Source organism: Epinephelus lanceolatus, chromosome 5 (genome assembly GCF_041903045.1).
Source record: "Epinephelus lanceolatus isolate andai-2023 chromosome 5, ASM4190304v1, whole genome shotgun sequence".
In the NCBI taxonomy this organism is placed as follows: domain Eukaryota; kingdom Metazoa; phylum Chordata; class Actinopteri; order Perciformes; family Serranidae; genus Epinephelus; species Epinephelus lanceolatus.
This window is the reverse complement of record NC_135738.1, coordinates 36,840,812-36,867,301: the sequence shown is the minus strand read 5'-3', so window position 1 is coordinate 36,867,301 and position 26,490 is coordinate 36,840,812. Positions and strand designations below refer to the sequence as shown.

General features: G+C 40.8%; 1 protein-coding gene across 1 annotated transcript in view; it reads left to right on the top strand.

Moving 5' to 3' along the window:
- The window catches only part of spon1b (spondin 1b), a 141,743-nt gene that overhangs the window by 42,072 nt on the left and 73,181 nt on the right, over nucleotides 1–26,490 (top strand). The window contains exons 4-6 of the mRNA XM_033635432.2: nucleotides 5,542–5,615; nucleotides 6,614–6,736; nucleotides 9,128–9,276. Coding sequence (XP_033491323.1) covers nucleotides 5,542–5,615; nucleotides 6,614–6,736; nucleotides 9,128–9,276 — 346 coding nt within the window. The remainder of the gene's footprint in view (nucleotides 1–5,541; nucleotides 5,616–6,613; nucleotides 6,737–9,127; nucleotides 9,277–26,490) is intronic.

The following is a 26,490-nucleotide window of genomic DNA, read 5'->3' as shown; positions in this document are numbered from 1 at the left end:
AGAGATGCTAATGGAAGTGTGTTTAATAAGAAACCTGAACAGAAGGAGGTGGGGGAGGACAGGAAATGAGAAAACTTGTCAACTGCAGTACGGCAGATCAGAATCAGAGTATGTAGATATGAAAGCGTTAATATTTTTTGTCAGAAGTGTTGTTTGTTAATTGTTTGAAATGCCATCTTGTAGGCGTTTGCTTTACGTTTTGCTGCCAAGCATTTACAGTATATCAGAAAGTGACAGAGGCATGTTGCCACAGCAGCTCCATGGGTGTGCTATTTGACAGAACAGCCAGAGAGAGAGGATGTCTCCAGAGAGAAGCTTTCTTACCCAATGTGAGAGTCCAGATCTAAAGCGAGAAGCCTGGTGCTGAATCCTACAATAAGAGGGGAAATGACAAAGGAGAGGGCAGTGATCAATTCGGACTGTTTGAGGGGATGTCAGGGGGGAAAGCTGCAGACAAAATGCTGCACTCTGTGATAAAATCAGATAAGTTGGTTAAGATCGTCTTTTGTGATTAATTATTTGTTCATCTTAAACACACTCTTGAATTAATGCAGGTTAATGTGTGGTCATGAGCAGAACAATATTGACAAATACAAGACGAGATAGGGGACACAATAAGGTGCACAAAATAAGTATTTAATGGAGCACAACAAAGGAACAAACGGTTCCTTCACTTGTCACATGAATGCGGGTATGTTTGGGTGGATGTGAGTCTGGCCTGAGTGTGCAGGATACATGCACCATATAGATACAGTGCATTGCTCATTTACTTTAAAGCTGCAATAATCAATGTTTTTTAATAACAAGAGATTAAATGCCAAAGTGGTATGTCTAAGAGGTTGTTCATAGTAATAAACTCACAGAGGATTATTACCCTACTCTGCAGTTCCCCTCAGCTTTACGGACAGTTTTAACGCCCTATCTAACACCCTCCACAAAGCAGCACACAGCGCAGTGCAACTGTCATTGCAAGTTTCAGGCCGATGCATTTGTCATTTTCACAGCCAATGGCCACATTGTGTAAGTAGCAAATGTACTTGCACCCGTCTGTGCGCCGATGGGTGATGGGTGTGTAGATCTTAAAATGTGTTTTGGTCAGGCGTTGGCGCATTGATGGTGTATTGCAATTTTGAGGCAGAAGAAAGTGATTACGCCATTGACCAACTAAAACCTGGTCTAAAATCAATGGTCGAGTATTTTCCTGCTACTTAAAGGGTGTGCCTACATAGGTGGGTTCACAACGTACGTACAGGGATGTGCAGATGGGTTGTTTTGGGATGACAAAATCTTATATGAATCAGTATGCACCATCTGCCCAGCACCAAACAGCAGACAGACAACAAGTGACTAGCTGGTGAACATACTTTAGCAGCTAAGGAGACAGATGCTTTTCCCAAGGAGTTGGTAGAGACTGTAAATGAATGCTCTGTGTCTGCTAGATATGCAAATAAGTGATTACTTTCTGACACATCAACAACCTCATAAGGTGATAATATGTCAATGTTTTGTTTTGCAACATGTCCCAGTTGCCAAGTGGCCACAATAAAAAGTCAAAAGGGTCAGTGATGGCAGCTTTAAAACCAACAGTCAGATACTGTGTTAATAATGATTAGAGAGGATGTTTAAATCGGCATACTGACTGCTTTCTTAATGAGACATTGCAGTTCAGACTCATTTAGTACTAGTTGGAAGAAGTTAAAATACCTTTGAATATATAAAGGTCTTTGAAAATGTTATGTTTTAGTTAAAGTTAAGTAAAAACAATAACCTAAGTGGGAAATATAATATGGGTTAGAAACACTGGTTGTAGAAGTCTGAGGTAAATGTGAAGCAAACACATTTTCATGACTCTGTCGTCATTGCTAGATATATTAAGACATATTAAGTAATCTCTGACCTTTGTGGGACCAGAGCATGCAGCAGCGTTGTGAGAACTTGTTACCTCCTACGCATATCTCTATTACTGTCTGCCTTCTCTGAGGTGCAGTGGCCTGTAATTGACACATTTTCAAAATAGAGCCGAGAAGACCGATGCACAGATTGAACAAATTTGTCGAGGGGGTATCTTAAATAAAGACGGGTAGTGGGCGTAACTGTTGGTGTGAATGGGAAAGCTCACAGTGAAAATATGTAAAAAGTTATTTCCGCCGACGAGACTTATTGACAGATTAATGGATGAATTTGTTTGACGAAGCAATTGACCATTAGTCTCATTAAAATTATTTACATAATCCATCTAAAAACGGTCAAGGACAGCTCAATAATAGTCATGTATATTTCACTTTTGTTTTCCAATTTCATGCCCAAGCAGTCAACCCATGTTGCAGGGTATATTGCACCATTCAGTCTGTGTAAGATTTATAGGAGCAATATAACGGATAACTCCTACTTAGTGTCGCCAGTCCCTCCTCTGTCTTTGTTGTTCAACTCACTTTTATGTCCAACTTTAATGTCTCTCAGAAACAATCTGAAGACCTTTCTGCTGTAACACAAATACCTGCTTATATGACAATAGTAGTTTGATCATTATATATCTCAATTTATATCATTCAGTTATATATTATAAAGTAAGATTGGCTTGTTGTGTGGAGAATATTTTTGACTAAATATCTCAATATTGATATTACAACAATATTGTAGGGTTAATCTCCATAAACAGATTCTGCATATGTATGCAGATATCTGTAGGTGACTGGACAAGATTTTGGTGTCAGAAGAGCTCTGGTTTCCACTTGTATTGAGTAATGTTGACCAATCACATTTGAACAGCAGGATAACAGTCCATGTTGAGGGGGAGAATGCACTGGCCTAACTGCAATCTGACAACCCACTGACTAAAGATTTATTTCATTTCATTTCTCTTATTTATCTGCATTCATATGCAGTATGAAATATTGCTCCTCGCCCCCAAAGGCTTATTGTCATCGGACTGATAGCCAGTGGGTTCCAAGATGGTCATAGGGTTGACTTTTGGTGCTTTCACAAAATATTTACACAATGAGATTTTTGATAAGGGGGACACGGTGGTGCAGTGGTTAGCACTGTCGCCTCACAGCAAGAGAGTTCCTGGTTAAAACCCTTCTGTGCGGAGTTTGTATGTTCTCCCTGTGTCAGCGTGGGTTTTCTCCAGGTACTCCGGCTTCCTCCCACAGTCCAAAGACATGTAGGTTATAGGGATAGGGATTATGTGTGAATTTGGTGACTCTAAATTACCCGTAGGTGTGAATGTGAGTATGGATGGTTGTCCGTCTCTATGTGTCAGCCCTGTGATAGTCTGGTGACCTGTCCAGGGTGTACCCCACCCCTCGCCCAGTGTCAGCTGGGATAGGCTCCAGCGAAATCTGGCCAGGGTGAAGGTGAATCTGATACAGTTCCTTTTTTTTGCTTCTACTTTAGGTCTGTCTACACGCTCTAATTCAAGTGACATGTTTTCTTTTATGTATTTTTTCTAATTTGCGTTTTAATTGTCAAGGAGCATTTATGACTTTTATAGTGGCTCACCCTTGCACCAGCATCTGCTGACAAGTTGTTCTCCGTTGCATGCATTCCTGTCTGTCAATTGCCTGTGATGTGTTTCTATATTTATTACATTTCTATCATTAGAACAAAACCTGCAACAATGTAAACTGACTACAACAATATAATGTGTTTAATCAAACCATAATTGAATATAAGAGTCTACGCATATGCAGTACAAATGCACACACGTACTTAAATACATGCAGATAAATAGTTAGTGTGTGTAATTACTACATATTTACAGGTAATTAACTAAAATAAAATAAGGTACAGCACTAACCTGTGATTTGATCAGCAGTGCCACAGTATTCACATACCCATAAGTGTACAACATAGAACACTTCCACACACATATCACCCTTATTTGCATGTCATAATAAACCATATGAACTCTGTATCAGTCAGAAAAGCCTTCAAGCTATATATGACTCATTAGCAATCTCTTCAGCTGTTTTTTTTTTTGTAAGTAATCTTATTCAGAGAATATCTGATGAATGATAAAGTAAATTATTCCAGTGAATGGCTGCCCTGGACAGAACAGTTTTCTTTGAAGTGTTAGTTCTGGGTTATGGAGGAGTTACCTTATCCATTGTGACTGTCTCACACTATTAAGGTAACAGACTGTACTCCAGCCTCTCCTCCATCAGCAGCCAGGAGAAACCAGGATGCATCCCCTCATGTGCTGCTCAATTCTGAACCATCTGCAGATCTCTTTTATGCTGCACTGGACCGTGTCGCAGGGCAAGAGTCCACGTGTCAAAACCGAGAACTGTAGTAGCAGCTTTCATGTCATGAAGTGACAAATATATTTCTTATGGTGAGTCAGAATATGTACAAACAATGAGGGGCTTTCAAAACAATAAATTGCACATGAAGCACCCACCATACAAAAGATAGGTGCAGGACAGGTGTTTGTCGCTTTGCTCTGGAACAACGCGGAACACTTGAAGGAAGTTAGGTGCTGTTTGCTGTGAGAGAGCAGACTCAGTGACTAATGTTAGTTCAACTAAAACACGGTTTCTGACTGGTGATATAATTTTATAAATTTGAGTATTTGTATGAATATTTCAAGGCTAATGTAGAAATTATGCATTCATGAGCTAAAGTCCCTGGGGCGCACTAATTTTCAATTTTGGCTCTTGAGTTAAAAAAGTTTAAGAGCCTAATGTAGAGAAAAAAAACAACACCCAGATTTCTGTCAAACAGTTATAAATTGCCCATTTTCTATGTTATCTTGAGTGTTGACAATTTATCAAAAAAAAAAAAAAGCTAAAAATCACATCTATTTCATCTAAAACTGTAGGTGGAAACTTACTGAACTATTCAAAGGGAACGTTAAAGTACTGTGAGTGTATGCAACTCTACTGCAACTGAATGTAAAACATTTGCAGACTTATTGTAAAAGTGTTGCAAGGCCATCTTATTCTTTCTCCGGCAATTTTCATACTGTCTTTGTCCCCTCGGAATTTCCATAGGAGTGGCATCACACAAAGTTCTACAGCTCAATCTGTGCAATAGGGGGGGTACATTTCATTTTTACTGAAGAGGCTTGTAACTGCTTTTGGTAAAACAACCTATTTTCATTGGGACAGTTTCACTTTCAGCCAGTATTAGCTCATAAGTTAGAATTCGGGCTCTGTCTGCAGTCTCTGTAAAGATCAATATTCCTGCTTCCGACTGTAATTCCAGTTCTCTCTTCTTCATGTCCGTGGGCATGATTGCTCTGTTACATTTCATATTGCTGCAGTATGATTGTGTCATGAGGTCCTGAGAATACAGCGCTGTTTCTGAGAAAAGATGTGCACTCTGTGTCCACAGTGAAACATCAGGGAACCCATTACCTTTCCCTCTCACTGAGCATTACATAGATCAGACACTGAAAAAAAAAACACACTACAGTATTATCCATCTAATGCAGTTTTTGCAGCCCTCTTACTGTCCACCCTTCTTTCCTTTTCTCTCATAATTACTCAATTTTTCTCTTTCCTCACTGCCTCTCTCTCTCTCTGTGTGTCCCTCCAGGGCCAGTATTGTCCAGAAGAGAGTCATTTATTTCCAGGATGAAGGCTCTCTCACTATTCGCCTGTGTGAGAAAGGTAATGACAGCTGCCCATCATCTCCTCCTCTCCCTCGTTGGCTGCTTATCTTTTCATCCTTGACCGCCCATCATGGTGCCATTATCCCCTTGTTCTACTGTGTCGTTTTTACCCCCTTTCAAAACAGAGCAGCTCCCAGTCTTTCATATCAAGTTAAAAAAAAAAAAAAGAGGCCAACAGAGGCATCAGGGAAAACTGTAAGAACAACGCATTATGGATCTCCCTGGAGTCGGTGTGGAATTTAAATATTCCTTTGTATTTTGCCACAGAGCAGCGCCATTGCTTTTATGTTACCTGTGATTTTGCTGCGGAGAAAAGTGCCACGCCAGATTTGGAAAGCTGTCGAATCCCCAAATAAACACTTAACTCTTGTGAGACAGCGAGGCGACAGGACTGTTTTAGCTCTGATGCACACGTTTATTGTACAATAAAAACCAGAGCCAGAGACTAATGGTTTTTCAAACTTAATCTCAGGGGAATTTTACCTTCATAAAATCTTCCTCTCCTCACCGAAATCTAATTTTCCAGGCTGTTATGCAAGCCAATCAAGCCACCCTGTTTCAATTTGCTGACATAAGTTAGGAGCCTCCGATGTTTGACTCATCTTGCTATAACTTAGATGTCAAGTGAGGATTTCTTCCGAATAATTTGGTGACTCATAAATATTCAAGTACTGCCCTTGACCTATCTTTGCAAAACACTGGTCGAGGCCAATATTTCAATATTTATGAGTCTGCGTCAAGGCTAATGTGTCATTTAAATACCATTTTTTTCCCAGGGATGTAATTTTGTGACATTCTCACTGGGTCCAAATTGTAGTCATTTATCTGGTAATTTATGCAGGTGTGCATTTGTGTCAAAGCTTGCACACCGGCTGATCTCTGTTCATCTATAAGCTTCTGAACTGTGTTCTCTAGAATTTATTAGTTGGTGCATCTAGTCTACCCTTAAATCTTTATATATGTGTGTTATAAAGTTAATGTCCTGTCTCCCTGCAGAGCGTGTGTTTGGTGAAGCCACAGAACCTCCAGCTATAGAGTGCTGCGCCTGTGGAACAGCCAAGTACAGACTCACCTTCTATGGCAACTGGTCAGAGAAAGTACATCCCAAAGACTACCCAAGTGAGTTCAAACCATGGGGGCAGAATAATGCATAAGAGTGTGTGTCCAGGTGTCCCAGCACGTTCTCACTCTCAACTTGTCAAATACTGGTGCTTTATCAATGGATCTCTGCGTCAGACACCCATGCACAGGGGCACCCTTCATGGTAGTATGGTACACACCAGGCAGTGGCAGTTTGTGATGCCACTGGCAACTGCTGTAGTATGAAGAGCAAGAATGTAATGGGTTTGTGGGAAGGGAGGATGGGTCAAACAAACTCCTCTCTACTACTTCTTTCACCCGGGAACACGCTGTTCGTTTTATGTGTGAAACCAGTATCAACCTAGCTTATGTGTAGCATGCTACGCTAGCAACACAAGCCATATGACGTGTCATATGATGTGATATTATTTTAGTAACAGCCAGACTTGTTTTAAGCCAAACCATGATGTTTTTTCTAAACCTAACCATGTACTTTTGTTGGCTAAACTTAAGACGAAAAACGTGTTTTGCCCACTGGGTAAGTTTATTTTAAAAAGACAATTCATGTAATGAGTGTAATTGACATGCTGTCTCTAGACTAGGGTTGGGTTGGTTCTCGGTAATACCAATTCAGTTCAGTACTCCGTCTTGGACCGGGTTTTTTTTTTTTTTGAGACCGACCGGACCACATACTTGGGCGGAATGTACGCGGAGCGGACACCGTGGAGGTCCGCCCAGTAAAAGTGGACATCCGCAAGCCCAGTGCGCGCAAAGCATGACCATGTGAACTCCACTCCACGCACCAGTGTCACACAAAAGTTCGGTATGTATTTTTCACATCGTAGGGATTTTTAACAGACATTTTTACACGGAGTCCGCTCTGCTTATAATACGCCCGAATCTGTGAGTACCTGTGTCTGCCTCTTCACCAAGCGCACAGAAGGCAGGAGAGAGAGGGGGGTGGGGTGGGGACTGAGCTAGGGGGTGCGAGTGTGCATGCGCCTCTACTGTAGCCTAGAGTTTGTTTAATAGTGACGGGGAGTCGATAATGGCGGACAATTTAGTCTTGACGAAATCAAAGAATGCGCTATTATGGCAACACTTTGGCTTTGAGCCAGACGAAGGAGGCAACCCTTGTTTGCACTGATTGAGTAAGCTGCAAAATTTATTTGTAAGGAATAAAAGAAACAACTTGTTAGTGTCACTCTGTTGTCCTAAGGTCGTTTTTTATTTTAAATGAGTCAATTGCGCCCCCAAGTGGCGAAAACCCGGTATTACCGACTTGGTGTGTTTTTTGTTTATTTTTTTTTTTTTACAAAAACCAGACCGTTTTTTTTTTTTTTCTCATACCGACCCAACCCTACTCTAGACATCCAAAAGTGACGCAGGAGGGTACCTAGCATGCCATATTTTGACGTGTAGGTCCACTGACAAATCAGCCTTATTTGCCGAGTTGGTATGAGAAAGTGTTTGCTGTCCAAACCTGAAATCAGATGGGCCACCCCACTGTCTTAAACAATTATTGATTGGCCCAAACAGAGGCAGGACCTTAGTTTGATTTGAACCAACGGTTTGATGAGTAAACCAGACTTTTGTTTATACGTGAAGTTTAGTCTTAAACCTGAGAAGCAGCGATTCACTGAAATAGTGCTTTGTCTGCCAAGGTCGATTTATCTTTTGACTTAAAATAAAAATAAAAAAACCAGAAGTGTAATGAACTGTAAGACATTGTGATGTAATCAAATTTTATTTTTTATGCTACTCTGATGTGTGTGTGTGTGTGTGTGTGTGTCTGGACACATCATTGGATTAACAAAAAAGTGTTAAACAATACTGATAGAGAAATGGCTACAACAAGTGTGACATGCCTGGATAGGATCAAAGTAACAACACAGGTTATTCTAAGTGAGCGTACAGAACCAACAACTTGTAAAGAAATAGTTTCACATTTTGGGAAATGTTTACTTTCTTAACAGGTGTTAGATCAGTACAAAGCTACAGTCATTAGCTGGTTAGCGTAGCTTAGCATACTGATTGAAAACAGAGAAGCAGCTTTCAAAGCTCAAACACGGTGTGTATTCAGTCTTTGTTCTGTACAGGAAACTACGCATAAAAACAACTGTTTAACCGCCCTTATTACAAACTGCTGTTTAATAAGAGGTTTGTATGTGCAGTACTATTTCTTGGGCACACGCAGTAACTTCGCTGGTTGCCTGACAAAGGCCCCTGTAAAACCACAACTTAAGTGCTCCTAGCCAAAGAAAATTGCTGACTGATGGACTGAAAAAAAAAAAAAGTTTTTCATCCCTATCCGAAAACAATGATAAATGATGACAGGCACCCTGCTAGCTATTCATTCAAGCAGCTAGTATTCATTCCCTAATTGACTTAAACTGAAAATTATAAAAACAAACAAAAAATGTCTTTCAGGGAGAGCCAACCACTGGTCCGCTCTGATTGGTGCGTCTCACTCCAGAAGCTACGTGCTGTGGGAGTACGGAGGCTACGCCAGTGAGGGCGTCCGTCAGGTTGCTGAGTTCGGCTCCCCCATCAAGATGGAAGAAGAGATTCGGCAGAAGGTAGGGTATCACGTGGAGCCTCCATTGGTTCTTTGTCAGTCCTTTCTTGATGTAAAAGCTTCATTTTCTGAGCCACATATTGGACTAAAATCAAGTGCTAGTGGCAAAAAATGTGATGCGTCAAAAAAAAAGCACTTAGATTCCAGCCTTCATCAGCGCATACAGAATGTATCATCATTATATGTGCTCAGGCATCCCTGCCATTTGTCAGGGACTTTTACAACATACTGAGAGGTTAATGACAGGCTGAGGCAATAAAAATCCAAAATGACACACACACACACACACACACACACACACACACACACACACACACACACATAAATTTCTCTCTGTCAAAATGGCAACTGATGAATGTGCAATATAGTGAAATTCTCATTTCCACATCAGGCAAAGTGTTTACATAGCGGCACAGGGCGTCTTCATACATTCACCCTCTCATTATCCCTCTCATTAAACCAGATGCATATTGACAGTGTGTGGTGCTGGATTCTGTTTGAAATCAGATTACTTTGGAAAACATCAGCAGTCTTCTTTTTAGTGAACTATGCCTTTCGGGGATCAGATATTTTTGGAAGGCATCCACTGGATAGCACCCCAAGAGGACAGGCTGCTGCCTCAGTTTGTGTGTGTGTGTGTGTGTGTGTGTGTGTGTGTGTGTGTGTGTGTGTTGACAAATTGAAACATCGCACTGACAGGGAAGTGTGCATGAGAGGACAGGGCTGAGAGATGTGCTTAACCATAGTTGTGTGTATGTAGGTGAGACACATACATGTACATGTCAAATCCTTAAAGGACTTGGTACTGTGACAATATGTACTGTACTGTGAAGCAACAGAAATTGGCCACCAGGTACTGTGCTGTACCATGGTTTGTAGCGACCTCTTTAAAGAGAAACTTAATTCTCTGCCTTAGCTTAAACACAGCTCCTTCAATTATTCATACAATGCATCTTAATCCCACCCCACAGCTCTGACTAAGGTTAAGTGTAAATGAAGTAGAACTAATGTGTAATTTGAATAGATGGGGAAAAAATGTAGTTTAGTATGTTGGAGAATAGACAATGTCATGTTTACTGTTTACTGACGTAAAGTAAAGAAGTAAACATGACAGGTGCTAGATACTAGGTGCTGGTATCTTTTGAAACTAGACAACCTGAGGCATCCATTGTACCAACCATATTGGCACAGCTTGTCGGGAAGGGGGCCAAATCATGCTTCAAATTACAATTTTGGTGAGGGAACAACTTGCATGGGCATTTTCAAAGTGTCCCTTGAACTCTCACCTCAAGATATCTAAATGAAAATGGGTTCTGTAGGTACCCACAGGTCTCCCCTTAACTTGAGAAGGCCTGTTCCCATTAAATGTTTTGTTGCTTACAATCAATGTACTCCTTCAAATTAAAGCTGTATATTTGTCTTTTTAAGGAAGTGGACAGCCAGCCAATTTGAAGAACAATGAATTGCCTAACATCTACACATACATGTTACATGTTATGGACCTCAAAATGTTAACTGTACCAGTTCGTCGATGCACAGTCAATGCAATTAGTAATATTAACTGTAAAATAAGACACCAAAGTGTGTCAGTAAGTGATTCCCCTAACTCTCCATATTGACATAGCCTTCATCTAGCCTATATACTTCAATAACATATAATCGTAATCCTGAAATTCAGTCATGGCTTTTGGTTTTGGTGTGCCACCCCAAGCTTTTCATTAGCTCCATTGGCCAACCCTGTGAAAATTTTTTGGGGGTGCTACCGCCTCCATTGTCTTGAGTGACAAGCTAACGTTACTGTGCGTTAGTTGTATTTTATGAATCATCAAAAAAATAAAGGAAAAACATAAATCTTTGTCAGTGTTTTTTCATCTAAGTGGTTCAATTTAAAATGCTCCCACATAGACTATTACTTCTCATCTGGTCTGGTATAATGATCATCAGATCAGCAAGAGTTGCTAATGTTTTCATTTTTTCATTAGCTAGTTTAGGGCAGCAGTTCGTGTAATTGGTCTTTTTTCATGTTTAAATGATAGTTTTAATTTCTAATGAAAAGTGACAGCTCTGACACTACATTGTTTCAGGGCTCATCTTAATTCCCATCCCAGATGCGTTTCAGCCATTTTTTTCCCTTCAGTTTTTCGTCGTAGTTTTAATCTATACCGTTGTAATGAGAGAAGAACGGCTTAAATTGGACTCACATATAATGGCAACTCCAACAATACTTAAATGGGGATCTGGGGATATAACCACCAATATTGTGATTAATGAGTAACCTGCTGTACCCACTGAACTATAGCTGTACCTGTAATGAATGGAATTAGTGTTAAATTAATTTAAAATCTCTTTGTATAAGGCAGATAGGGGCTGTGTTGCATAACAATGAGCAGAGCTGATTTCTGGCAGGACAGGATCCATAGGATTTTCGCGTCAGTGCTTAATTTGTCAGGCATTTAATTTTCTCAGACATACACATTAGCACCTGTATGTTACATGTATGTTGCTCCTGTGTGCTGAGGTCAACGGTATATGGCTGTCTCTGTGCGTCCTCTCTCTCTCTCTGCCACCCTCTCTCTCTCTGGGTTCTGAAAGGTGTGTACAGGCCATTTGTGAGGGAACAATAGTGTGTTTTTAGTGGGCTGTCAGTGTGGTGTGTGCCTGTCAGTTTAGGTTTGGGCTGTTGTGTGGAGACATTAGAGGCTGACGGACAGCCCTAACTCCTCTCTTGGCTGGCTCTGTCTGTCTCTGGGGCTAATAACTACCCTGACACAATGGAAACTTCAGCCTGTTTCATAGTGGAATGAGATGGCTTGATTGTGTACTGTAGACTGGAATGTCAGCTATTGAGCTATAGAATGAAACAGCTCGATTGTACACTGTACACTGGAATGTCAGCTATTGAGTTGTTGGACTTTGTAATAGGGAGTCTTCAAACTCTTTTTTTATCCATGAATCAGAATGGTTTTGTGTCTTGTCCTACTGTATGTGCCATTCAAATGGCAAAATATAGATCACACAATGTGAGAACTGTGTTTTCACTTAAAATCATAGCCGGCAATGTAGTGGGCTGGCTGGTGTATTATTTTCCACTTGAGAAGCAGTATGAACCCACAAGTCTAAGACTAAAAAAAGTAAAATGAAATCATATATACTATAATTTAAAAGATTTTACTATAATAAACATCAGATACTAATAATGCTGCAGCTTTTCCAGGGTGGCTGATTCAACACTATAGGTCCAGAATCTGTCACTATCTTCTACAGACAAGCTGCAAGGAGAGAATTGCTTAGTGAAAAATCACTGCTGTTTCATTTCACGGGCTGCAGCTGATGATTATTTTCATTATCCATTATGTTGTTGGTTAATTTATAAATTCTTGTACGATTTAAACTATATAGATTATGTATTTTGATATATACATTTAATACAGGGGTCAGCAACCTTAGGTATGCGTGTCACCACTTGCACACAGTAGCTCTATCAATGGGACACTAGCAATAAGTGTACAAAGGAGTTTTTCCGGAGCCCCTCTGTGTGGAGTTTGCATGTGCTCCCTGTGTCAGCATTGGTTTTCTCCAGTTTCCTCCCACAGTCCAGAGACATGCAGGCTAGATTAATTGGTGACTCTAAACTGGCCGTAGGTGTGAATATGAGTGTGAATGGTTGTCTGTCTCTATGTGTCAGTCCTGCAATAGTCTGGCGACCTGTCCAGGGTGCCTCTCACCCAGTGTCATCTGGGATAGGCTCCAGCCCCCCCCCCCCCCCCGTGACCCATAATAGGATAAGCTGTTATGGAAAATGAATGAATGAATTAACAGCCATGGTAATTTGATTGATGTTCCTCCCTAACAGTACCCCATGAAGACTCGTTGGTTAGAATTTGTTGCTGTCTTTGCAGAATGCGGGTGGGTAAAAAAAAATGCTGCCAAAGCATGCTTGGTAAACAATGGCAGGCTCGCTAGCTGTAAAGAAAACTAAAGTAAAGGTTTGGGCAGCCCTCATGGAGAGAAGAGTGTTTTTTGTGTTGTTGTTTCAGAAGGACCGTGTAGTGTGTACTTTATGTCTTGAAAATAATTGTCCAACATCAAGTGTTTAATGCCACTTTGAGATAAATGTGAAAAAACTTTCAAAGATGAAGCAGAGAAGGCTGAATCCATCAAATGGGCTCTGAGCAGGTATGGAAAGCATGCAAATGCTCTCAAAGTCTTGGCCACTGCCACTTTCTGTAACCAGAAAGGGTAATAATAAAATACAAATTTTTGTTATGTTAATTGCTGAGGAACAAGATTGGTGAAAGGTTGGAAGGGTTATGATTTCACCTTAGATGTGGTTGTTTTCATAAGGAATGTCTTGCACAGTGCTCTTTTATGTAATTACAATATCCTGATACAGTAATAGGAGAAAAACCTTTTTTAATGTTGCTATGCACATTGCCTACATGGATTGAATAAATTATGTGGTCTCATAATTAAACTTTATGGTAAATGATACCCGATGTTACGTAGCACACTGCTTAACAAGGAAATTTAAAAATAGCACTTCATATCAATAAAGATTGTCGACCCCTCATGTGTAGACATCATGAAGTCTAAAATGTACAGCATTTTTTTCCACGGAGCAATTTCAATTTCTAGTTTTGTCTGAGCAACAGTACAAAACCATTTTTTTTAATGATATAAAACAGGACATCATTAGCATATCATCACATTTGAGAAGCTGGAATGGGTAAATATTTATTATTAATCATTCACCTACATTTTTCAATCACTTCACTATTTGATAAATAAACTAAAAATTTCTGCACTAGAGGTCATTCATTGACATTACTAATGTTATTTAAGTTGTGCTGATCACTGAACTGGTAAGAAAAGTATGGAAATCATCAAGCTGTTTCCACTCCAGCCAATAGTAGCATAGCTTTTTAGAATACCATAAAAATTGTTTTGCATGTCCATGATTTTAACATCATTAAAAGAATAGCTTTACATTTTAAGCAACACACTTAGTTGCTGTCCTGTGGGGACTTAGATGGGGGGATTGATACTATTCTCAAATCTGTGCATTAAATGTGAAGCTAGTCAACAGCCAGATAGCTTAGCTCATTATAAAAACTGGAAAAAGCTACCCTCGCTATGTCAGACAGTAGCAAAATCTTCCTACCAACATCACTACAGCTCACAAAAGTTGGGTTTCCATCCAAGCGTAGAGTCAATTTTAACTGAATTTTCAGAAAATCCGCTCAAGAGAATGAGCGTTTATGTGCTTTTTCATCCACTACTGTTATGTGAATATTGGGTGTTGGTTCATCAAGATAAGCAGAAGGCCACAACAAGATGACATCATTAAAAGAGCACCAGTAGCATACTGGCCGATGGAAATGGAGAGTTTTGAACAACTAATATTACAGCTATGTGCTTTTGGATACGTTTGGTAACAGCCCTGTGTGCATACAAACATGTTAAAAGCCATTCAGTAATGACAAACAGAGGTTGCAGTGGCCTATGCAGTGATGATACTTCACGATTGTACATTGTCATGTTTGGATTGCACTTAGTCGCATTTACCTTTCACCGATACCCCAGCTTCCCCAGAATTTTTGGCGTCTCCACTCGTTTTTTTTATGTTCAAAATGAAAAAGTGTATAAAAAGAGGTAAATGGAAATGTAGTTTAGGTAACACATCATATTTTGTTTGTTTGATCCGTACAAAATCCAAAATGTAAAAACATCAGTGTGCAGTTCTTTAGCAGGCTATGTGTGAGCTTTAAAACCTGTAAGCATACATAAGTAAGTATTGAATGTAATGCGCAATAACCTCAAAGTTCTAATTGTTATGACACATGAAAGCACTGAATTTCTATTTAATATTCTAGATGAGGTGTATTTTTGTGATAAATAATCTGTACAAAACTAAGTGACACTGCGCCTAATGGCCTGCGGAGTGAAATTATCTTCAAAACATCAGCAGCATTATTCCAAGGTAATTATTCAAAAAAATGTTGTCACATAAATGAAAACAAACTTGATGTGTATTCATCAGCATCACAGAATCCTTCAACTTCAGTCCAGTGTTTGTGTGTCCTCGCACACACTTTACCTTGTAGATAAAACAGTTTTCTGAGGTTGCTGAAAGAGATATTGAAGTTATCTTTTCAGGTTTTAGACACAAGCAAACTAACGTGCACACATACACATTCACAGCTTTTCAATTCTCTGGGGCATCTAAGTTCAGACAGGGTGAACATTGAAGTGGTTGCTGTAAAGGTGGGAAGCCGACATGGGTCAGTAATCCCTGTCTTAGCTGAGAATCCCAACCATCCAGAGGAGCAATCAGCTGTGGTGATGTGTGGACAAAGCCTTAAGACCAACCTCTCCAGCCCAGTGCCAACCTGCGCTCCCTAACTAACACCGGCCTAAGCCCAGCACAAGACAGACAGGCCGGCAGACAGACAGGCAGAGAAGAAGAGGCCTGAGAGCTCTCACTGAAATGATGTGAGTACAAGCCAGAACATCTCTGTCAGAGAGGGGCTTCTTCAAACTTGTCAGAGCCTCAGCACACTGCTGGAAGACATCATATTGTTCCGAAAGTCTTGAGGCAGCATTTAATAACCACTGAATTACGCGCAGGTGTTTTCTGTAAAGCAAATATTGAGACGCTGAATAGGTGTTGACACAACAGCCTTCTTCATCTTAACAGGGTAAACAAAGGGGGAACCACAGTCAAAGTGGAGGTGTTTGCTGAATTGGTCCTGCAAACATTACTTTGCAAAATGATGACCTAAATCTATCGTCTCCTGCTTGTTTGTTTAACTTGGCCATCACACCGGCCATCAAATTCTCCCTGCACGTGAGCACAAAGGCCCATCGGACAGGGCCCAGCATGCATGAGCTTGTCGAAAATATGCATGATAAAGCTCATCTTGAAAAGCTTCAGGCACAAATCAGTTCATACCACAGCACTGCACATCGCTGCACACCAGCTGAGAGTCACAGCTCTGACTACTCTGAAAGTAGATTTCTTTAAATGCTAAGACTAAGCAGCATTCAGCAGCAGGTTTAAACATGCCAAGATCCTAAAATGCTTGTCTGTCAGTTCACTGAAGCTGTCAGAATAAGGTGCACATCCTTTACAGACATATAGAACTGCATGGTGGGAACTAGACTTGAAGAGACCAGACGAAAATAGTTTGTTTCAACTTGGGTTCACCTCAAATGTACATGAGTGGTGCACGTTGGTAGCTCTTGATCATTAGTATAATTGATGGCCACAAATTGTGAGCAGGTTTTAGTGACAAAAACATCACCCAAAAGTTGAAGATCTTAAAGTTTGAGTGTGTAGGATTTAGTTGCAACCAAATGAAATCTCTCTGATGTGCCAAGCATGTAGGAGATCTACGGTGGCTGACACAAAAACGTGAAATGGCCCTACTTAGAGCCAGTGTTTGGTTTGACCCTTCTGGGCTAGTGTAGGAACAACATGGTGGACTCCGTGGAAGAGGACCTGCGTTGTATGTACATGATATAAACAGCTCATTTTAAGACCATGAAAACGCATCAGTTTTTAACATCAGGTTCCTGTACACCAATGATTTTATTTATTTATTTATTTTTTTTATATTAGATTCCATTTCTGCTAATATATCCCACTAAATCCTACACACTGGTAACCTGGAAATCCAGATGCCCCGCCCCTGCGTCCATTCAGTTTAGCTTTGGAAGAAACACTAAGCCAACTACACTTATCTTTTTCCTTGAGAGAGGAACAGAAGACTGCCCTAGAAGCTTCGCTTCCAGGAAGGACTTTTGCCGTTTTGCCGACGGGATACGGCAAAAGCATCATATATCAGTTAGCCCCACTAGTCGGCAAACAAATGGGGCTTACTGCAATGAACACGTCACCTTGTTTTTTGCTCTGATTGGCTATCGTGCTATCCAATTGTGTGCGGCGGCATTTGAAATGCATCTGTTAGTGCTGCCCCTTGGGTAGGAAGGGTGTATCTGTGAGGGCCAGACTCAAATTCTTTCTAGATTTGAGTCTGGATTTCCAGGTTAACACACTGGACCTTTAACACTTTTTTGAAAACCTCCAAAAACTGCAGTTTTAATTTTTACTCGTTTTAGTTATGTACCAACAAACCAGCCCCGACTCACTTGAATAGGGATAAAATTATTTAATCGTGTGGCTCTTCTAGTCTTTCCAAATGTTATTGGACCAAATGGATCCCATTAGTAAAGCTGGTCATTTCTCAGGGGTAGTGATGTTAGAAAAAATGTATCCACTGATTTACAGACATCTCTTTCACAATGTAAGTCTACAGGAGAAAGTCTTTTTGGGCCCAACAGCATTACATGACAGACCTGGAAGTTTAAATTTCACAGTTTTGCCACTAAGTAAAATTGGCTTTAAAGCTCAGCACTGCTCCTTAGGACTTACGATACCCACAATGCAACTCCACACCAACATTTTGGTCAAAGATCTAGTTGTGCTATGACAGTAGTGACTAATGTAGTCTTGAGCCACTAACATCAAGCAGAGATGAGGAGGGGGCTACAGTGGTCAGGTAGGACTACTTCTGTCCAAAACCACACCCCCAGATTTTTTCAAATTTTTTCAAATTTGTCTTCAGACCCAACAGACATTATTCGACGTTGTCTCAAGTGACATCGCTTGAGATCACTTAAGACAACTTGTTGGATTCCACGCAGCTACTTCTGGCACCACAGAGAGTTTTATCAGACAAGCCTGGAACATGCTAAATTCAAGAATTCTAAATACAGACAATAACCTCTCTTAAATCATTTATTCGTGCCACTTAAGAGCAAATCTGTTTGCGCAAGTTCTTTCACAGGGCCCAGTGAGTGTGTTGCGTGCTGTTTTAGAAAAAAGGATGCTTCACCACAAATAACTGTTTGTAGAAAACTTCATGTTGTATTGTTTTCATACGACAAATGTCATTTTTCATTTTCATTCAAAATTTTCATTTTTAGAACACAAAACTTTGAGCCTTTGTCAACCCAAGAAAAGTTGTCTGAGCTCATTTTGAATGTGTCAGTAAGACACATGTCCTTTTTTCCAGGGGAACTAAAAGTATCTTTTTAATGTCACCACTCTCTTACTCAAGAAACAAAATTACACAGCACATTTAATTATTGATTATTTGGAAATGTCACATGCAGCCAAGTGTACAATCACACAAGTGCAGGTTGTAAAATTTGAGGAGCTGCTGACCAAGGAGTAATCCAGGAGCCTTTTAATGCCACAGCGCACTGACACAGGACAAAAAAATATGCGTAGCTACTTTATTATTAGTGCCTGTGAAATGCCACATGGTCTTAGCAAGGTGTGATCACACAGACAGGGAAATGTCAAGAGCTCCTGACCAACGAGACGTCTGTATCAGCTTTAAAGGGGGTGAGGTGTGATCGCAGGCCCAGTCAATTGCATTTTAATGACGTTAATGCGATTCTCTGCTTGCATAGTTTTTTCTGCATGCAAAATCTCAAGGTCTACCGCAGCTGGCTCACTCTGCGGTGCGCTGTTACCTCACTTCTAAAAAGATTTGTTAAGTGGGCTTCTCTTTTTGCTGCATGCATTGCTCAGCAGGGTCTCGGGGTACTGCCTGTCATGGCTACAGCTCTTGTGACAGGCCATTTGACCTCGATTCTTTTGAGAAGAAGCTTAACATGTTTTAAAAACTGGCTCAGCTTTTAGCACTGTAGGAAGCAGTCAGTCAGCAGCTCACCTTTTCCTTTTAAAGCAGGGAGACAAAGGAGGCAGGAGCATAAAGACAGGGGGACACACACCTGCAGATTTTCCCTCCAAAATGTTGCCCTGAGCCACTAGCCTGGCCATATATTGCCCTGGGCTAGTACCTATCAGGCCTCTCGGGGGAGAAGCTGCAGCTGATATTTCTTCTGTACAAAGCGACTCCATTTCCATTACAAAGTCTCGGTGTGACAAAAAGTTTGACTGGTAGAAATGTGAAATGTGCCACTGTGACCTTCTGTGTGAGTGAAGAGATCGGTAATGGCAGGAAATGCATCTGTGGCTTTCTGCTGTTGGTCTGAGGCTGCTTCACTTATTCAACCTGAAATTCCAGAGATGTTATGAAAGTAATTTTGTGCTTGGCTGTGTAGCTTCATTTATGCTTTCTAATGATGCCTTCTTTCTTCCCCCCCCCCATTTTGCGTCTTGTTTCTTAGGGTTTATGTCTTCTCCCTTTTGGTACGCAAATAGAGATGTCCGTTTCAAACACTGTAAATGTCACCACCCTCATACTTCCATGCTTCCATTACGCTGGCATAGATACAGCCAAAGCCTGCTCAGAACAAAAGTTTCAGACAATGACAAACAAGGCGACAGTGGAGGAGGTCATATTATTCTACCTTTTAGATGGTCTTTGGGGCCATTAAATACATCATTACATGTGGATGGAAAATTCTTTTATTATATTCCTGATTTGTTACATTACGCCTTTTTTATAAATGTCTTTATAATCTCCCATTTAAACAGAGTTGGGTATACCCAACAAAGTAATGCGTTAGAGTACTTTGATTACTTTTTGCAGTAACGAGTAACCTAACGCATTAGTTTGCTGTTTGAGTAATCAAATACTTGAGTACATTTTCAAACAAGCCATCAGTTACTTCCATTACTTTTAGAACGCTGGTCCTTCAGCTCTGAAACAGCAATGGCTGTTTTTTGGTTCTAATAACGGAGATAACGTTAAACCTATCAGTCTGAAAGAAGCCATGAAGCTTGTGGCTCGCTACGTGGAAGAAGAAATGCTGCCATTGTCTACAGTGGAGCCTAAAAAAAAGGTGGAGGAGGACTCGCTGACAGACAGGTCAGACTCAGGACTTGCATTATGCCTGGTACACACTATACGACTTTTCTGCCCGTTCTGAAAGTCACTGTGTCATATTACACAATTGTGGAGTCATAAAAACGTGCCATGACTTGGCTGACACACATGACACGCTACATACCAATTATCCCCAGTCGTCTTTCACGATGTGTTTGATGTCATCAGGTTATTCTTGTCCTATTTTTATTACATTTACTATTATTTGAGTCACTGTGTCTGTTCATGTGCCAGCTGACATGTTGTTGTAGTCACCAAAAAGCGTCAGCAGATGGCAGGAGCTACATTTGAAGCTCCATACGCAAACATTCAAGCTACTGTATCCTTCACAGCAAGTTCCTACAAATTTCACAATAAAAGCCTATTTAGAAAATGGGGGGATTCTCTCAGCCGAGGTTTTAAGAGGCTTTTAATTTGAAACAAATTCAGGAAGTGTTGAGTTTGAAATGACAGTGCGATGTGTTAACTTTATAAAGACAACGGGAACGGATAAAAAGTAAATATATAAACATACAGAGGGATTAATAAATAAGGGACCGTCTATAATGTAGTTTGTTTCAAATGAAGCTGGGAGCCTCTGCAGTTGTGGTGAGTAAAAGCCCCGCCGCTATTTGTTAATGTTATTACTTTATGTCTGACCGTGAGGATGTACCATTGTTTGCTAGCTTGATGCTAATGACAGTAACGTTAACTCAGCGGGTTGACAAAGTGCCTCTGCTGTTTCACACCATCATTTCCCCCTTTTACTCTGTGTGGTAACATCCGTAGAGGAAATATTAAAAATGCTGGGGTGTTGTTGTCATACAGTTGTCTACGGCAGCAGATGGTTCTGTGTTTCTACTGGTCAAAGTGACGGCTGTGATGGGAGAATTGGATCTCAGTGAAGGGCAAGTGGTCCATAACTTTAATTTTGGAGACAAAAAATGTAGGCTTAGCGCCCTGTGGTCCATTGCCCAATAGGAAATGTAGAATACTCAAAAGTACTTTAAAAGTGCTTGAGTTACTTTTCTCAGGGAGTAACGTTGGAAGTATGGACAGAGGACTCCATCTGTCTTCATATCTAACAGTGAGCATTAATGAGTTCTTAGTCATTTCACCCAACCTGATCTCACTGTCAACTCAAAAAAATACAGATGCTTGGTCAGTGGCCCTCGGCGTCAGACACCGACCCACAGAGGCACCCTCACTGGCAGTATGAGATGCACGGGGCAGCAGCACTTTTTGATGCTGTGGGCACCTGCCGCAGTGTAAAGAGCAGGAAAGTCCACAGTAAGTGGCTGGAAGAAGAAGTGGATGGGTCAAACGCTGTTCATATCCTTATTTAAATCCAAACCATGATGCTTTTCACTAAACCTAATCATGTGCTTTTGTTGCCTCAACCCAAGGAAGTAAATCTATAAATGAAGTTTTTTACCTACGTTGTAAGTTTAATTTGAAAATGACTGTATGCTTTTAACAAGCAGAAACTGCATTTCCTGTGAAAACTGAAGTTTATTTTGAAAAGACACAATGCATGTCATGAGCGGAAATTGACATGCCGTCCCTCGACATCCAAAACTGATGTAGGAGGGGCACTTAGTGGGTCATATTTTGACGTGTAGGGCCACTGACCAAGTGGCAGTATTTCTTTCTCTTGCCTCCTTTTCTCTTCCACTCTTTCATCTTGCCTCCTTCCTTTCTTATCACTTGTTTTATTCCACCCTTCCTCTTTCCTTCCTTCGCCCGATTCATGTTCTTTCTTTCATCCTTCCTCCCCCATGAATTTAATCCATACATTTGTGATTTGTTTTTCCTTCCAAGACCATTAGCAAACATTACTGGCAACTTTCTTCCATTCCTCCTTTCACCCCTCCAACTGTCTCTTTCTTTGCCTGCATGCTTACAGACATCTTCCATCCCTGGGTTTTCTCCAAACACCTCACTGACTAACTGATTGACATCACTTCACGAATGCCCGAAATGTCTTTTTTTTTTGTTCATATCCATGTGAGCACATCAGTTTTCCTCTTCTCTTGATGGTCTTATTTTTCTTCCTCTCCTATTCTCTCGCTCCTTCTTTCTTTCTCTTTCCTCTGTTAGTGTTTTGATTATATTTTCCCTGTTTTGAAAGCCCTTATTTCAGAGAGATTGTCAGAGAAGGGTGGAGGGTGAGATGAAGGAGAGAAGGCAGGATGGGAGAAGAGGAGCAAAAGAACCATCCTTCACTTTCATCTATATACTCAAAACACTTCACAGGAAATTGCTGCAGACGTGCCACAGATAGACAGAAAGGCGGACAAGCAAACACACACGCACACACACATATGCACACACAAACTACTCCCTACATCTTTATTGCTTGTCGTGGAAGTCCGGATTGCACCACTGAATAGGGAAAGAAAACAGGAGACGCTTGGAGAGCGCTCCAAAGTCTCCCTCCCATTCCTTTCACATGGCTGACACCTGTCAGATTAAGAGCGAAGGAAGTAATGCTAAGTGATTTACTTTCTCTTCCTCTTAGTGTGTCTCTCTGTGCATGTTCACAAACTGTCGCTGCTATCCAAGATGTTTTGTCAAGCCGGCACAGCATCTACATTCTACCGAGAGAAATGTTTTTGTGGCCCTGCTCAAAATGCCTCAGCGGGGAAATTTCCTCTTCTTCGGTTTGGTAGTTAGCCAGCGTTGCTGTTTCGATGTGCATGCAGTGAAGGGGAGTAGTAGTCGGCTGCACACTCTGAGGCTCCTTCTCTCCCTCTCTATCTGCATTTCACACTCTGAGTGAAAGTCTTTTTATTTCCTCCTGCTGTTCCATAAATGTTAATAGTTTCTCTTTTTACCATGAAAAATGTCTGCAGATAATAAAAGCTATTTAAAATCTAATTCATTCTTGTATGTTTGACATGAGGATACACACATATACATATGCACTTTTTTTATACTTAAACACACTAAATACAATGTTAATTATGACACATAATTGATTTAGTTTTAGTGTTTTGATGGAAATATAAATTACTTAAAGTCAGACCATACATCATTTAATTAAGCAGCCAAAACATCCTGGATACAGCCGCTGCCATCTTGCTCTGGTGACATCTTTTGGAGCCAGAGTCTGCAAAGTAGTGATCTCCACGGCATCAAGTTCCCACCTTCCGATTGTGGGCAGCACCATTAATTGCAAGCACACTGATTAACACACAGCTGCCAATTATGATATCCCGCCTACTTTTCATATCATAAGATAATTAATTGAATCCAATCCTGTCAGAAAATGAACACTTGAACATACATGATTATTTGACATATGATTTTTTAGTTTGACCTATGTCCCATCCGCATAACTTGGAGGGGGTGGGGACTATGGCCTATACTGGAGCCAGCCACCAGGGGGCAACTGAGATGTTCACTTTGGGAGAACGGGCATGTCGTCGATCTTTGTATGCAGTTTATGGTTGTAGCTTGGTTTTAGTCAACAAACAAACAAACAGACATTTTAGTGTTTTATGTTGTGTGATTTTAGTGCGTATATATTGTGAGAATTCTGAACCTACATTTGTTGCCCTCTATGATCTCTACTGTTAGCATGCTCTAGGCCCCCTGAAAACAGCTCAGCCTTGCAGCCAGTTTTTCCGAAGTGGCCACTCGCGGTATTGCAGTGAAAAAAAAAAACCATTTTCACCATAGAGTACCATTATAAAAAAGATGTCTGCAAACCTGGATGCTAAAAAGTGTTTTGGCATATGCGCCAGTTGAGCAACTCTATCGGAATGAGTAGGTAGCATTTTGCCACCCAATATTTAGATATTAGTAAAATCCATGGCATACTGATGTTAGCATGTTAGTCAACTAACTTGCTGACATTTTTTCTCACTTAGCATAATTAGCCCATTAATGCAAAAGCTTGATCACAAAGACATAACTTGGGGCAGAGGATATTGTTTTAATAATCAAAAGCATACAATGTGGGATTTCACAAATACATGAAAGGCATCTAATCGGAATTTGCACTGAAATTTTACAAGTAATTGTTACATTTTTATTCTTTGATGAGAATTGTAACGCTGTCCGTCATATATTTTGTTTTTACAAGTTAGTTTTATTTCAGTTTTTGTCATGGAACTTGATGGTCCTCTCTCTCCGTAATTGATCGTTTCAACCTTATAAAGATGGTGTTTCACGCTATATTCCTATGCCTGTTTCAACATATCCAGATTGTTTGAGAAAGTCCTTTTTCTGTTAACTAGATCAGCTGCTGTCATCATCTCTATGGGCTAACAAACCTATACGCATTAAGAAAGCCATTTTACAACTCCTCAGAGAGTCAGGTGGTATGGCTCTACCCAATCTTCAACAACATCAAGTATTACTGGGCATGCAGCATTGATAAACTTTGTTATTGCATCGCTAACAGGCCAGAGATATGTCCCTCGTGGGCCCAAATGGAACTAATGTCATCAAAGCTCTCACTCCAATCTATAATTACAGCACAACTTCCCCTAAGGATTCACAATATTTCCCAAAACCCAGCTGTCACCAACTCAGTCAAGATCTGGATACTATTCCATAAACACTTGTACCTTAGTCCCAGTTTTTAAAAAACCCTTATTTCCACCCCTTTACTTAGACCCTATTTTCTGAATTTGGCTGACTGCAAATCAAAGATTTTATAAAGACAGTCTCTTCACCACTTTCCCAGAGCTCACACCTTGGTTTGACACTGCCTAAATCCCACATTTCACTTCCTTCAAGTTAGACATTTCATTAAATCTAACAACCTCCATTTTCCTAACCATCTCCCTGGGTCCCTGTTGGATTCTCATCTGGCTTTGGATCCTATCCAGAAACACTCCATCTCCATTAATGAAGAAATCCATTGACTCCCTTAATCAGAATCTGACAGCCCATCTGAAGCAGATTTGGGACCAATCATTGGTGTGCCAATACCTAAAAACAGGTGGGACCATATCCTTGATTTAGTACACTCTTCTTCTATGTGTGCTAGGCATGGTTTATTACAGTTAGAGGTTCTCCTCAGGGTACACTGCACAATTTTTTCACTCCATTGTCATTAACACACAGGTCCGAAATACACACACATGCACAAACAGGACCTATACATGCACAAAGTGGAGAGATGTCAGAGTGAGGGGGCTGCCTTGGTCAGGCGCTGCGAGCAGTTGGGGGGTTCAGTGCCTTGCTCAAGGGCACCCCGGCAGTGCCCAGGAGGTGAACTGGCACCTCTGAAGCCACCAATCCACGCTCCGCATTTGGTCTGGACGGGGACTTGAACCAGCGACCCTCCGGTTCCCAACCCAAGTCCCTATGGACTTGCCGCATGAACCTTAACCCTGAACCTCTAACGCCCCCATTTGAAGACTCACCACCTGCAGCACATAACTTCCCATTGATAAAACGGTGTGTTCTAGCCTTTACAACGCTATTAGCTAGACAGCTCATCTTGTTTAAATGGGTGCACACTCTTACTTTCCCTCTAATTAGTTGAGAAAGGAAGTTTATGTCATGGAATGAGGTCTTCAGTTGATAATTTTCTCATAGTAACTGCATACATGAACATCTCTGGCAGTTCTTACATTCAAAGGGGAAAAAATAGAAAGGTGAAAGTGGGTGTCATGCTGCAGGAATATAATTTAATTTTAATCTCTACCATGAACACACTTACAGGTGGACAGAATCATTTGTTGATTTGAGTACGCAGCATCTGTGCCACATCACATCGTCCCTTTGGGAACCATGAAGTGATAGGCAGCTTGTCAGGTCTTCATAAATAATGACACTGACGCCAACAGCGTTTACTTGATGGAAACATGGGGAGTCATTTTATTTTTATTGCGTCCTTGTTATTCATCATAGAAAAAAATAGACTCCCGGCTTAATATCTATTGGTTGGATGTGTCTTGATGAATTCATACTGCTGCCTTACACGAACCTGACGCCTCGCACTTCTCCCTGCCTCAAGGCATCTTCTTTTTAATCAGATACATATCATCTTCGATAAAAACCAAGTGGAATATATTACCCTTTTAACCCCAATTCTGCTGCTCTGTACAAGACGATGCACTGCTTATTTATTTATATAATTCACACACTTTGTTTTGCACATGTTACGTATTTCACACCCATACATATCTGCGCTATGCATATACTTCATTGGGCCTCCGAGTGATTTGACAGCGTTTGTCAAGCTGGTCATACAGGAGGTTGTAATGAAGGGTGCTGTCAGCCGCACTATATTTGGACTGAACTTCACTTGTCTCAGAGAGCGAGAGGTGGGTGGAAAATGAGAGACAGCTCAGCCCGGCGCTGGCTCTGTGTGTGCGTCTGAGTGTGTGTGCGTGTGTCTTTTCCTCTGT